The sequence below is a fragment of the Oreochromis aureus genome, linkage group 6 (assembly GCF_013358895.1).
Source record: "Oreochromis aureus strain Israel breed Guangdong linkage group 6, ZZ_aureus, whole genome shotgun sequence".
NCBI lineage: Eukaryota > Metazoa > Chordata > Actinopteri > Cichliformes > Cichlidae > Oreochromis > Oreochromis aureus.
Window position 1 is genome coordinate 37,172,837 of NC_052947.1, and position 13,336 is coordinate 37,186,172.

The following is a 13,336-nucleotide window of genomic DNA, read 5'->3' on the forward strand; positions in this document are numbered from 1 at the left end:
TCAGATTATTATTATTTTATTCTAAATCAAGGATGTGACTTACAAAACACAGCATGTGAGGAAGAAAACATAGAAAATGAAAAATTATCTACAACATTTTGTACGGATGCAGTAAATACAAGCGTGTGTTTCATGAGAAAACCTGTGTCTTTAGAGGACACTACAAATGTTTGTTTTAAACAAATAAGTCAAAAAAAGGAGGCAATGTGCAGCGTAGAACATGTTTCTCAGTAAGTAATGCAGCTACATGCACACTAAATGGTCCTCCAGTTACTCATAAAGTATCACAGATACATACTCGTGTTTACAAAAGGTTTTCTTGTAAAGCTTATTTATTCTTTTAATATTAATGTGTTTTTTAATGATCCAGTAAACAAGAAGCCCTTTAAGAAATTTACATTATTTACATAAATGTTCTGAGTTTTTCTTCTGTTGCCTTTTCTTGCCCTACCACAGGTCAGGCTCCACCCACACAATCTTCTTCTGCTCCTCCCAGATGATGGTGCGCAGGCTGGTCAGCAGGGAGGTCTGGTCACACCAGGATTCTGGATCCACGCTGTGATACAGACACGGCAGCTTGTCCAGCAGCGGCTCCTCGCTCCTCGAACACGCCAGCAGCTGCTCCTCCGTCTGACTGTGACGGTGCAGCTTTGACCTAACGTAAAAGTTAGATAAATAAACTATAACCTCCTGCTTTTATGAACTTTTGTATTAACATGAAGTAATATCAGCACATTTCTTTACACCTACAACTGGGCTCATAATAATAGGTCCCTTTGCTGTATGTCTCCCTGATTTCCTGTCTCTGCTATTAATGCAGTAATAAAGGTGAAATTAGTTAAACAATTGATTTCACTATTAAACTCTATACTCTATATTGTTTTACTCGTCTGAAAATATGAAGTTATTTTACAACTCTAAGATATTTGTCAATGAATCTGTGTGCCATGGAGTCTAACTGGAAAAACAGGGAAGGTGTTCCGGGAAAAATGTTGACTCATTATTTTTGCCCAAGCTCGCATTCTCTCGCTGCTTACGATCGGAAGAAAAATGTAATATCAGAGGCATGAGGCAGTATTGCGTGAGATGAAGAAGACGAATCTACCTCAGTTTACGTGCGCTACGTGCAGACTGGCCAATGAAGATGATAATGGGGAAGATCTCAGAGCGCTGCAGCCGGCGCACGCAGTCGAGGCCTAATGGCAGCACGCAGTGGATGCCCTGCAGGTTATAAATAAAGAAAATTGGCTTAAGTGTGATTTAAGTGCAGTGCTGTTATATGAAATACATTTTAAAGAATCTCTGGCACTGTGATAAAGTAAAATACTGGTTTAAACCTGATGATGGTGCTAAAGTCATCAGATAACCAAAATGTAATGTTTACAACATAAATCTCATTCATATTTGTACAAAAGTTGTGGCTCAACTGGCCATCATCTCTTTAGCATTGCACACAGTTTGTTGGCCACAGCTTCCTTCTTTGCACTGACCTTCTTCATGACCTTCTCAACACTTTGCAGGGTGTAGCAGCGGCTCCCGCCCTGCTCAACCTCCTCCAGGATCTCAGACCTCTGAAGCTGGGCTGCATGCTCACTGGAGCTCAGCACCTCTGAAGCAGAGAGGAAAGAGATTATAACACTCAAGATAATGCTGTGTATTATTGGAAACACACATTAATGGATTTCGTTTGGTGTAGCCTGTTATTTCCTCTAAATATTCTACGCCTGTGTTGCTGTAATGATGGTAAAGATTTACACTTTATGGCTGCTGTCCTTCTTTTATTGATATTTATTTCCTTCCTGGTTTACAGTAACCCACAAACCTATCTCATTGTACAGTATGAGACCGGTTATTTACTAAGCTTCCATTACAGCATGAAATCGGAAATAGAGTAGGAGGTGTATGAGCAATCTCACCCATAAAACATGAGTCAGCTCAGGAAACCGTGTCCCTCCTGCTTATCTAACAATTTGTCTTCAGCTGTTTATTCTGTATCCAAGATTCACATAAGATTTCATGTCAGCTTATATCGACACAGCATTTCTTACCAGGCTCACAGAGCTGAAAGCCCTGCCAGCTGGCCAGCTTCTTGTCCAGGATGCGTCCCAGCACCGAGGGCAGCAGCAGGACAGGCCTGCAGACGGGCGGATAGCGTGGCGTCACCAGGGTGTAGGGCATGAGAGTTACACAACTTTTGGGTGCAGATGTTGCATCTACAGTGGAAGGAATAGACAGTGCAAATGTTTATATCTCACTAATAATTCCATAAATCTCAATTTAAAGACATTCAGTGGCATTGCATTGTAAGAATAAAAGTCACAGCTAAATGTAAAATGCTGACCTAAACTTAAATCTAACAGGCACCATCATCGCCCTTTTTTAACAGCAGTGCATGCCCAAAGTAGTGTCCTGTCATTTGACGCTTCAGATTTCTACACAATCTGGAGGTTCTTTAAAAATTACATGACTGCTTTAGATGTTTGATTTCTTAATTTTATTATCGTCTGTAATTTGTAGCTCTGCACTAATTAAAACAAAACTGCTAAGTAAGTATTTTTCTCTAATGCTGAGATTCACTGGCTTTTTGTAGAATATGTGGCCCTGAGGAATTCTGCTCTTTTGTGACCACTGGGGTTACTGTACCTGATTCTGCACTCGCGCTCTTCTCCTCCTCCACGCTGACCCACAGTGGGTTCCTGCCCTGGCGCCCAGTGCTGACAATCCTCACAGTCTTCTGCGTATTCTGGGTCATCACACGCTCACCCTGATGAAGCAGAAGAATATTCCAGGGAGTTAATTAGAGGAAAGATGTAATTTGTGAAAAAAAACTAAACAAAGCAACAAAAAACCAGTGCTTTAATTTATTCTTACCTTTTCAGACTTCTTTGCTTGAAAGCTCATGTCCTCAATAGCTCGAATCAGAAGCCGCTGTGCCCTGTGACATCAAGAAATCAGTGAGTAGTGATTTGACTCCATTCTCAAATAATCTGAAGAGTGCACAGTTGTGAACCTGAACTCTTCATTCATCAGTGCACCAACCTGTAATAATTGGGAACAGTTCCACTCTGCAGGTCCAGCAGCTGACACGGGTGAACGTGACTGGCGCACCACGAGTCGTCAATGCCGGCGGGCCGCGTGTTCGTCACATGCAGGATGTCGTTACAGGACACGGCCAGGGTTCCTCCGGGGCCGGCAGCGAGGGACATGTTGACACGTACGTAGAAGGAGTCTCCTGATGATGTCTCACTGCTCTGCAGCTGTTGCAGCAGCGCCTCGTAGTCTGAGCAGACAGAAGAGGACGTTAAACCACTGACTGACACTCTGCAGTACACACCATGTGGATGATATTCAGAACTGATGTCAGTTGCTGTACATGCTCTACATTATATCCCAGTGATGGAGAACTGCCATAATGTCAAGTTTAAAGAACAATATACCTTCATGGTAACTGTACTTTATTACCTTCTGTGCTTAATCCTCACACCCAAAATAAGCACATGCCTTACCTGTAAAGATGTATTTATAAACTTCACCGATAAAATCTAAACCTATACTAGACCTTATTTTATCAGATCCCCTTCAAAGCTCGTCCTGTTCTGATCACTTACACCTGTGTGTCTGTGATGAGGGCTGGAGCTTTTCCAGAGTAGCAAAAACAGCAATCCTTCAAACGGAATTTTCTTGAACACCCTGCTCTCCTCGCGAGCAATGATCCACGCAATAAAAATTAAGATTTTACTCGATAGTTTGAGGGTCATAGTGAAAATGCAGAAGTGGTCTGCCAGGGTGCAGTTACAAAGTAGCATCCTAGCCAGAGTGGGCCAGATGTGCACAAATGGTAAATGGCTTGTATTTATATAGCGCTTTACTTAGTCCCTAAGGACCCCAAAGCGCTTTACATTACATTCAGTCATCCACCGATTCACACACACTGGTGATGGCAAGCTACATTGTAGCCACAGCCACCCTGGGGCGCACTAACAGAGGCGAGGCTGCCAAACACTGGAGCCACCGGGCCCTCTGACCACCACCAGTAGGCAACGGGTGAAGTGTCTTGCCCAAGGACACAATGAGCGAGACTGTCGGAGCCGGGGCTCGAACCGACAACCTTCCAATTACAATACGAACTGCCAACTCTTGAGCCACGATCGCCCCGGGGAAGAAGACGAGGAAATCAAATCAGGTGTGGTTTCTGAATACATGAGAACTTTGAGTTCTTGTACACGCATAAATAACCTGCTGAGAACATTTAAAAGACCAGTTTGTGATGCAACGCGTGAAGGAGAGGGAATAACACACAAACAATCATTTTATTATATCAACCATGCAGGACCTCCTTTTTAATATGTTCTGTCTTTGGATACGTGCCAAAAATGTGGTTTACTTTTTCAAAATGATAGGGTTTCAGAGCTGAATTCTTTGCGTGACTCAAAACAAACACACCCTTATGACTACAGCAGGTTCATCATATCCAGTTTCTACTTCCTCATGAGGAGATGTCTCATGTCAGGCATCCTTTTAATGTCAACCAAAGCAGCCTCCTTCCTGAAGTCAGCTGTAACCATAAAGTCTTATTTTGCAGCTATGCGTGTAAAACAAACACAAAGTATAATACGGTATTGCCAATACTCTTGCATGTTTATGGGTATGTTTACAGCTTCAGTAAGTTTAGATGATAGCGTGGAAGAAAAATAATAACAGAGAACAATTTGGCTTCAAGACTGCAGACATGTCACAGAGTGAGATCTAACATCTCCGCTAAAATGGCATATCAGTGATTTATGATGAGACTAAGACTTTGTGGGAAATTTACGTCCTAACTTACATAGCAACTGGAAGTTCTTTTTATCCCTATACCGCAGCCTTCAAGTGGTTGTGGTATGCACTGACCCGACATGTAGTCACATTTCTCAGGAGGCACGCCAAGCTACATAGAAGGCTGCGATGCAGGGTTACAGTAAAATGGTGTTCCGGTTATGGTACAAGTTATATGGAAATCGGATGCAATTCATGTGCAAGTTCTCGATGAATCAGTACAAGAAATATGACGTACCATCTTGCCTGGGGCGGAGGGAGAGATGACAGATGCCTGCAACCTGGCCAAGAGCCCACATGGCTTCCTCTAAAGTGGAATCTTCCAGCACCATCCTCAGAGCCTTCTGATTCTTCTCGTACTTCACCTGCAGACCAACAGCGTGGTGAGACTCACCTTCACAACAGGTGATAAGGAGAAAAACTGCTTTTACACACGCATTTGCACCTACCTCCACTATCTGAGCCCCGGGGCTGATGCCAACCGTGTGAGCTGCACTGCCTTCAGTCACCTGATGCACAAACACTCCCGTCTTATTGCCCCCCACTACTGCCAGCTGGCTGAGCAGCGCCTCACCCTGGAAGGAGATGCTGAGAACTCTGCCACTGACACGGATCGCTTTTGGACGAGAACGCATCAGGAAGGGAGGGACTGAGGATCTTGACAGGCTGACGATAGAAAATTAGGGAAGTTATTCAAGCTCTTTAGCAAATATTGATCACTATTGATTACAAATTATTCCTGCACACTGGGATTAATAGAAAGTGGACCTGCTCTCCTGGACTGATTTTGCTACAGCTGTCCAGACTCACATTTGAGTACAATATCCGGTTATTTGTAGAGCACTGTTTTATAAACAGGCATATGTTCCCAAGTTACTAAGTGTAAGAAGTAAGTGTGGAAGAATGTGATCTGAGACACCGAGGATGTTTTTTATTGTGGTGTAAAATTCTCAACTGGTGAAGAGTTTTTTTCACTTCACCAGCTAGTGATCAACAATGTCCTGTATGTCCCTCTTTCGTGATTAATAACCTGCATTAGATTTATGATTGGCCTTAAAAGTGTCCATACCCTTTTGGTCCAGTAGCATCTAACTCTATTAAAAAATTTGTGTCACTGTCTCACCTGTGAGAGCTGGACCTCCTACGAGAGGAAAGCCTGAATGTCTGCATGCCCTCGTTCACCACTGGACAAAAGAGAGAGTGTTTAATGATTGGACATCAGGGTTGTTTCCCAGGAAATAATGTGTCGGGGTTAATGTGTCACTCTATGCTGGCAAAGACACAACAGGGGACAAAAGCTAATGAAACTCCCCTCAAACAACAGCTATAAGGTAAAGAATGTACTACAATAATAGAGAGAAAACACCAATGATCAGATGATCCCCTATGAGAAATATGGAGAATAGAGAAAGCAGTTGGTGACAGTGGGAAAGAAAAACTCCTTTGTAACAGGAAGAAAAATCTGGCAGAACCAGGCTCAGGAACGGGCAGCTATCTGCCGCTCCAGTTGTGGGTGAGAGGAAGAAGAAAAGCTAAGAAAGAAGGTCTCTTTCTAGTATCTCTGTACACATATACAGTAATTTAAAGAAAAATAATGCTTTTAATACACACCGCTGGGGAGCAACACAAAGTCATCCAATAGACTGTCAGTCTCTGCTGCCTCTGAGCTACAAGAAAAAGAAATACAGAGAAGCGCCCTTATCAGAGCCAACAAATATGGATGCACACAACAATGAAAGTATGCATTTTACACTGAGTTTACTTCGCAAAGAAGCGTGTGATAAATGGAGCTAACGTCTACAGACTGGTTTGGTGGGTTGCTATGACAACAGCAAAACACTTAGAAAGGTATATAAAGTCTACTCAGTTTGTGATTTCAATAGAACTTCTGAGGCTCCTAAACAAATTTGCATTCTTTAGCTCTCGATCGCACTTTTCTTCTGTCTTTCTTTTACTGCTGTAAATCAGTAATCAACCTGAAACGCTGCCATCATATAAACACAGAAAGGAATGCAGAGGTCAGCAACACTGCTCATTCATCCGTCCCAGTGAAATGCTTCCCAAAATCTCACAATTTCAGTAAGAAATTATGAGATGCACTTCTAGGAAACACAGGCATACCTGCTCTCTGCATACAGAATTTCCTTCCTTCGGCGGAGAGACTCCGGACTGGGAGGCTCAGCGTTTCGGGATCGCACGCTACACGTAGCACCATCTTCACACTTCCAACACAAGTACAAATACACGGCACACACAGACACAGAGCATAAAATCATGACTGCAAGAAAAGTAACAGTATGTCACAAGGGTATAATTTGAATGAGAAAGCAGGAACATGCCACTCTGTGCACTGTGGTTAACTGATATGCCAGGGTTTTTCATTATTAGTGCTATCAGGCTTTGATTACACATGTTTGTATTTGAACACTGGTGGTTGTCACTAGTGCCTGGTCTTGTCTCCATCTCACCTTTTTTCCCACTGATAATGTGCCAGCACCCAATTTAATATTGGTTGCATGCAGTTGAATGCCATAAATAAATAACTTTTATTCATGGGAAAAAGTTTCCACTATAAAACTGTTAGGTGCATTGTTGGAAGCACTAACAGTGACTGGTAGGTGCATCCTACAGATTTTGTCCATTTTAGAAATTAACCTAACCACCCTCTGCTGGCAGCGAGAGGAAGAAAAGAGGGATTTGTGTTGGTGTGCTCAGGTGTGGCTCTGTAGTCACTCTCACTGTTTACCTGACCGGCCACACCTACTCTTTGTCTATTCAGCTTGGCAGCTGTAGATTTCATCCATTACTCACTGCATTACTGAGTCTACCAAAGTGGCTACAGTGTTCATCGGGCCGCTAGACAATAAGCCCTAGTTTCTCTTGTTGCTTTTTGTCTGCACTGTTTTCCTTCTGCCTAAGATGACTCCTTACCAATCATTCCAGTCTACACACATCAGCCAGCCACAGCCTCGCCTCCACCTCATCTAACTTCTGCGAGTTGACCCTAATCCTTGTCTGTGACTGTATTAACTCTATTCTTTAAAATGGAGGGCTGTATAAAAACATCAGATTTAAAATACATGATTATATTTTTACATGTGGGAAAAAAAATAACCAAGCAATTCACAGCTATTTCCCACACTCACACACCTCCGAATTACAGGAAACCATTGAAGGATTAATTGCATCCATGCGGCAGAGTCTGCGTCGACATGATACGGGGCATTCATCACTGCTGGAACTCGGACTGTCCCAGCCGCCCTCCGTCTCCTTAAAGGTAGACATGAAGCCAGTCATTAATAGCATTTTTCCTAGCATGCATATCTGAGCACATGTGTGTTTAAAAAATTTACTTCAGAGCTCTGGTGCAGTTCTGTAGAGCTGCGCTTGGTCTGTAAGCTGAACACCTTCTCCTGTAGCTCCACTAGCTGGCACCTCAGGGTGTCCTTCTCAGCCAGGACACGTGCGATCATGGCCTGGGCCTCATCCCTGGACTGATAAGCCTAGAAGCACATGGATGATTGACAGTCATTTAAGGTTGTTTAGCTGCCTACGCATGAAACTACTTTGATTCTTAGTCAGGCACACAGACACAGTTGAGCCAAGTTTAGGCCTCATATAAAAAACACAAAGCGTTAATAACCACAACTAAAAAACCCCGTCATGCACCATCTGTAACATATCAACATAACTTGCACGTGTCCCCGAGGAGAGTACGTGCTGGCTTGGATACAAGCATGTGGAATGCAGTCGATTGTCAAAGCGGCGTCAACAGCAGACAGCGATCTATTTTCAACACCTTTCAGCAAACACACCTCTGGAACAATACTCGATGGAAACTTAAAAATAGAAGTACTGTATTTCCAAGTCATCGTGAGTAATGCATCACTCACTTGAAAAACCTCATATGGATATAAATACCAAAACACAACACTTAGAAATGTTCTTTATGACATCAAATTGATCGGTTTTAAATGAATGATTAATATAATTATATTAAATTATTTATAGTTTTTAATGAAATATAAGGTATAATTCAATTCAATTTAATTCAATTCAATTTTATTTATACAGCGCCAAATCACAACAGTCACCTCAAGGCGCTTTATATTGTAAGGTAGACCCTACAATAATACATACAAAGGAAAACCCAACAATCATATGACCCCCATGAGCAAGCACTTTGACTTAGAGACTTAGAGCTTTTTATTGTCATTGTGCAGTTTCTTGCACAGCGAAATTGGGTAGCTGGACCACAAAGGTGCTAAAGTAAGAAAAAGAGAAACCAATATACATCGAAGGTGGAAAAAAAATAAAAAAATAAATAGAATAAAATAAAAAGCAGTGTATATATATACATGTGTGAGTGGAACTATATACATGGTGTATGTGTAGGAAACATTGAAACAGACTGGGACCAAAATAATTGCACTTGAGCCAAAAATATTGCACAGAACATGGAAAGACTGAGATATTGCACATAGATGATCAACAGCAGTGTCAGAGTGGATGTGTTGGGGAAGTCTTTACACACTCTTAGTTTCCATTAATAGTTCTGACAGCCCACGGGAAGAAGCTGTTCTTTAGTCTGTTGGTTTTGCACCTGATGGATCTGAGCCTTTTTCCAGAAGGCAGGATGTTGAAGAGGTGGTGGTTAGGATGGAGGTGGTCCTTTATAATTGCCCTGGCTCTGGAGAGACATCTTGAGCTGGCAATTAAGTCCAGGGAGGGGAGTGGACAGCCGATCACCTTCTCTGCAGTTCTGATGATCCTCTGTAGTCTCTTCTTGTCAGCTGTTGTGCAACCAGCATACCACACAGGGATGGCGTGCACCAGCACACTCTCGATAGTGGCACGGTAGAAGGACACTAGGAATTCAGTCTGCAGCCTGTTCCATCTCAGAACCCTCAAGAAATGGAGGCGCTGCTGGGCTTTCTTTACTAGGGCTGATGTGTTTGTGGACCAGGATAGGTCCTCGGATATGTGGGTGCCGAGGAACTTAAGGAGGACACCCTCTCCACATAGTCACCTTTTATGGAGAGGGGAGGATCAGTCCTTGTTTTATGGAAGTCCGTGACCACTTCCTTGGTTTTCTTGGTGTTTAGGGTGAGGTTATTGTAGTTACACCATTCTGACAGCCGCTGGACCTCATCCCTGTAGGCGGTGTCATCATCGTTGGTGATGAGCCCCATCAGAGTGGTGTCATCTGCAAATTTGATGATGATGTTGCAGGGGTGCGTAGGGGTGCAGTCACTGGTGTAGATGGTGTATAATAGTGGACTCACACATCCCTGTGGTGAGCCAGTGCTGAGCGACAGGGTGGATGATTGCTGGTTGCCAACCTTGACTGATTGTGAACGGTCTGTGAGGAAGTTTTTGATCCATGCACATGTGGAGGGGTGGAAGTCCAAGTTTACCAGCTTGTCTATAAGAATGTCTGGGATGATAGTATTTGGTGAAAGTGGGAAGGAAAAACTCCCTTTTAGCAGAAAGAAACTTCCAGCAGAACCAGGCTCAGGGGGGCGGGGCCATCTGCTGCGAGCGGTTGGGGTGAGCGAAGGAAGACAGGATAAAAGACATGCTGTGGAAAGCATCTCTGTGGTGTTCCAATGGCACAATGAGTTACTAATTCATTATTAGGAAAGCTATTGTCCAATTATGTTTTAAATCACCACCAGAAAACAAGAAGTGGAACAGGAAGTGGGAGACTTTAAGGCACAACTGGGGGAGACAAGAGCATCAGAAGCTCTAGTTTGGGAAACAGCTTTGTTAAATAGTTAATGTGTCAGTTATATTTTTCAGGTGTGTAAGATATACTTTGATCACGCTCTGATAATTTTCATGAAAAAAAAGTTCTTATGTTTTGGCATTTTCAGACATTATTCAAAAACTGGAAAAAGGGAGAAAAATCAGTGATTTAAAGAGCTTCTATCTGGGCTAACCTGAACAATTAAACTTTTAATGTGATAAACCTGCATTTGGTGACACAGCTTCTTACTGAGACACTGAAATGGACATCTGTATGCCTAACACGACTCTCCAAGGAAATACTCGTAGGAATATGAGTATTATTTTTATCCTCTTTGCTTGAGAATACTTGTTATGAAAACTCAGAGGAAATGTTGGGCGCAGCGTCAAATAAATACAAATATACATATACATGTAGAAAACAAAGCACAGTGAGGTAAAGTAAGTCTTTTTGTCATTAGTTAATTATCTTTTAATTTTTTTTAAACAATTTCAAAATACACTAGATTAAAGTTTTTCTTTAAAAAACAAGCAAAGCCAAACTATAGGCAGCGTAAGTCTGAATATGTCATGCCTAAAGAAGTAGTTATATAATTGAAGGTACTGTCTTGATCTTAATTATTCTGTGCTATGGAACTTCAACACCTGCATTCCTGGAGCTTGTGTGTGCGTCACACCATCGCACTCGAGACTTGTCTAACCAATCTAATTCCTCTGCTTCAGTGAAGCAGTTAAATGCTGTTAAATGCAATCTGACAGTTTTTAGGGTGTGGTAGAATTTTTCATTTCATTGTTTTCGGAGGAAAGGGTTCAAGTGAACGACAGCTGATGTTAAATGACTTTAAAGTGAGTCATTTCTTCACGATGGTTTCATGTGAAGGTAAGAACATACATGTTAGAAAAAACTAGAATTCGCTCCTTTAAAAAGAAAAGGTATTGTTTATAACAGAGAGGTGTGTACACTGTGTCCTTTATCAAAGACACATAAACACACACCTACACACACAACAGACAATTACAGAAGAACGGCGTAATATCTGACAGTGAAGCACTGAAACAAGACGACAGTGAACCAGAGCAAAACCGATGCTCTCTGTAAAAGTAAAGTCTAAAACTGAAAAATGCAGCTTGAAAATGTGAAATGTGAAATTTGTTTACCAAAGCAGGTCAGATTGATTAGAGGCACTGGTACCACTTCCTTACCTGGTCTCTCTCGGCCTGGAGAGCTTTCATCTGGTTCTGGATCACAGTGTTCTTCTCTTGGTGCATTTTGCAGTCCAGAGTCAGCTGCTGCACCTGGAGGCTCAGAGACTCGTTCTGATCCAAGAGCTGACAAATACACGCATATTTTCCAATTTAGCTTTAATTTTAAGCTTATGTTACATTAGAAAGTCAATTATTACATAAAGAATTATGTGGTATTCATGGTTTCATGTTTTTCTTCATATTAGTGTTAGGTAATAATAACTCTAGTGTCCTAGTAGCGGCTGAATACTTTTGCCCATCATGCTGCTGAGTGGGAGTCTGAAAAGGTCACTTTCCATCAGAGATTACTGGTTAAATTTGTATGACATTTCCTGGTCCGGTTACTGTAACCACTGAAGGAAAAAAAAAACCAAACACACCTTTTTTTTGTCTCTGAGCAACTGTTCGTTCTCCTCCCTGTATGATCGGAGCTGCTCTGCTAGCTCCACCTGACTGTCTATGGCCTCTGCCAGGTCTTGGGCCAAGATGTCCTGACGAGCCTGATGCAACAGGAACAGCAAATAAGATTTCACCTTCTAACGAATATGAGTGAAAAATGGTCTAAGTGATAAACAAAAAAAGAACAAATGCTCTCACGGGGTCTAGTTTTTCTGCCTTCACCAGCTGGCAGCGCAGGCTCCTGACTTCATCTTGGAGCTGCGGTGATTCAGGACAAACAGACTTGAGTGACCGCTGCCTCTGGAATTCATTCTCTGCTTGGGCATTTTGCAGCTCAGTCTGCAGCTGATACACCTGCAACCACACAAGACAAACAAGACTTGACTTGTTTTATGTTTTTATAGTCTGTGGTAAGAAACAAAGAGAGTAAATCAGTAAATCTGAGGCACTGGAGACAATTCAATTCAATTCAGCAATTAGATGACCCCCATCCCCCCATGAGCAAGCACTTGGTGGCAGTGGGAAGCAACCAGGTTCAGAGTTTACTAGAAACTAAACGCAATAATGTTGTGTGAAAACAAGGAGAGAGAGAAGCAGTGAAGGGAAAAGAAAAGCTCAGGGCATCATGAGAAGCCCACAGCAGCAGCAGCAACTAAGGGAAGGTTCACAGTCATCTGATCCAGCGCTAACTACAAGCTTTTTCAAAAATGAATGTTTTAGGCCTAATCTTAAAAGTAGAGAAATCCAAACTTGGAACTGGATTCACAGGAGAGAGGCCTTCTGGCCTGAGTGCTGCAGGCTTTGCTTCCTATTCTACTTTTAAATACCCTCAGCTTGACTTTTCAAGATCTTGTATGTGAGGACAAGGATTTTAGATTCAATGATAGAGAGATGCTAGTAAAGGAGAAATATATTCTCTTCATCAAATGACTTTGACCAGCTGGAAAACAACAGAGGTGAGATGACTCTGACAAAACAGTTCTGATGATTTGAAGTCAGTTCTGGTATCCTTGCATGATTGAAGTAAACAGGACTCTTTTTGTGGTCTCCTTTCAACAAGTTCTCTGTTACCCATCAGCTCAATTCAGTTTAATTCAATTTTATTTATCCAGCCCCCCCAAAAAACAAC

The 13,336-nt window shown here is 42.2% G+C and overlaps 1 protein-coding gene across 2 annotated transcripts in view; it reads right to left on the reverse strand.

The window, feature by feature from the left end:
• The window catches only part of card14 (caspase recruitment domain family, member 14), a 20,564-nt gene continuing 7,228 nt past the window's right edge, over positions 1 to 13,336 (reverse strand). For both annotated transcript variants that reach the window (XM_039613786.1, XM_039613785.1), the window contains 17 exons: positions 12,406 to 12,561; positions 12,189 to 12,308; positions 11,767 to 11,892; positions 8,169 to 8,318; positions 7,966 to 8,085; positions 6,937 to 7,037; positions 6,427 to 6,482; positions 5,939 to 5,999; positions 5,265 to 5,481; positions 5,054 to 5,180; positions 3,040 to 3,280; positions 2,872 to 2,935; positions 2,644 to 2,764; positions 2,049 to 2,213; positions 1,491 to 1,609; positions 1,106 to 1,221; positions 1 to 655 (listed from right to left, as the gene is read on the reverse strand). In XM_039613786.1, the coding sequence (XP_039469720.1) occupies positions 448 to 655; positions 1,106 to 1,221; positions 1,491 to 1,609; positions 2,049 to 2,213; positions 2,644 to 2,764; positions 2,872 to 2,935; positions 3,040 to 3,280; positions 5,054 to 5,180; positions 5,265 to 5,481; positions 5,939 to 5,999; positions 6,427 to 6,482; positions 6,937 to 7,037; positions 7,966 to 8,085; positions 8,169 to 8,318; positions 11,767 to 11,892; positions 12,189 to 12,308; positions 12,406 to 12,561 (2,268 nt within the window). In that variant the 3' untranslated portion in view covers positions 1 to 447. The remainder of the gene's footprint in view (positions 656 to 1,105; positions 1,222 to 1,490; positions 1,610 to 2,048; positions 2,214 to 2,643; positions 2,765 to 2,871; positions 2,936 to 3,039; positions 3,281 to 5,053; positions 5,181 to 5,264; positions 5,482 to 5,938; positions 6,000 to 6,426; positions 6,483 to 6,936; positions 7,038 to 7,965; positions 8,086 to 8,168; positions 8,319 to 11,766; positions 11,893 to 12,188; positions 12,309 to 12,405; positions 12,562 to 13,336) is intronic.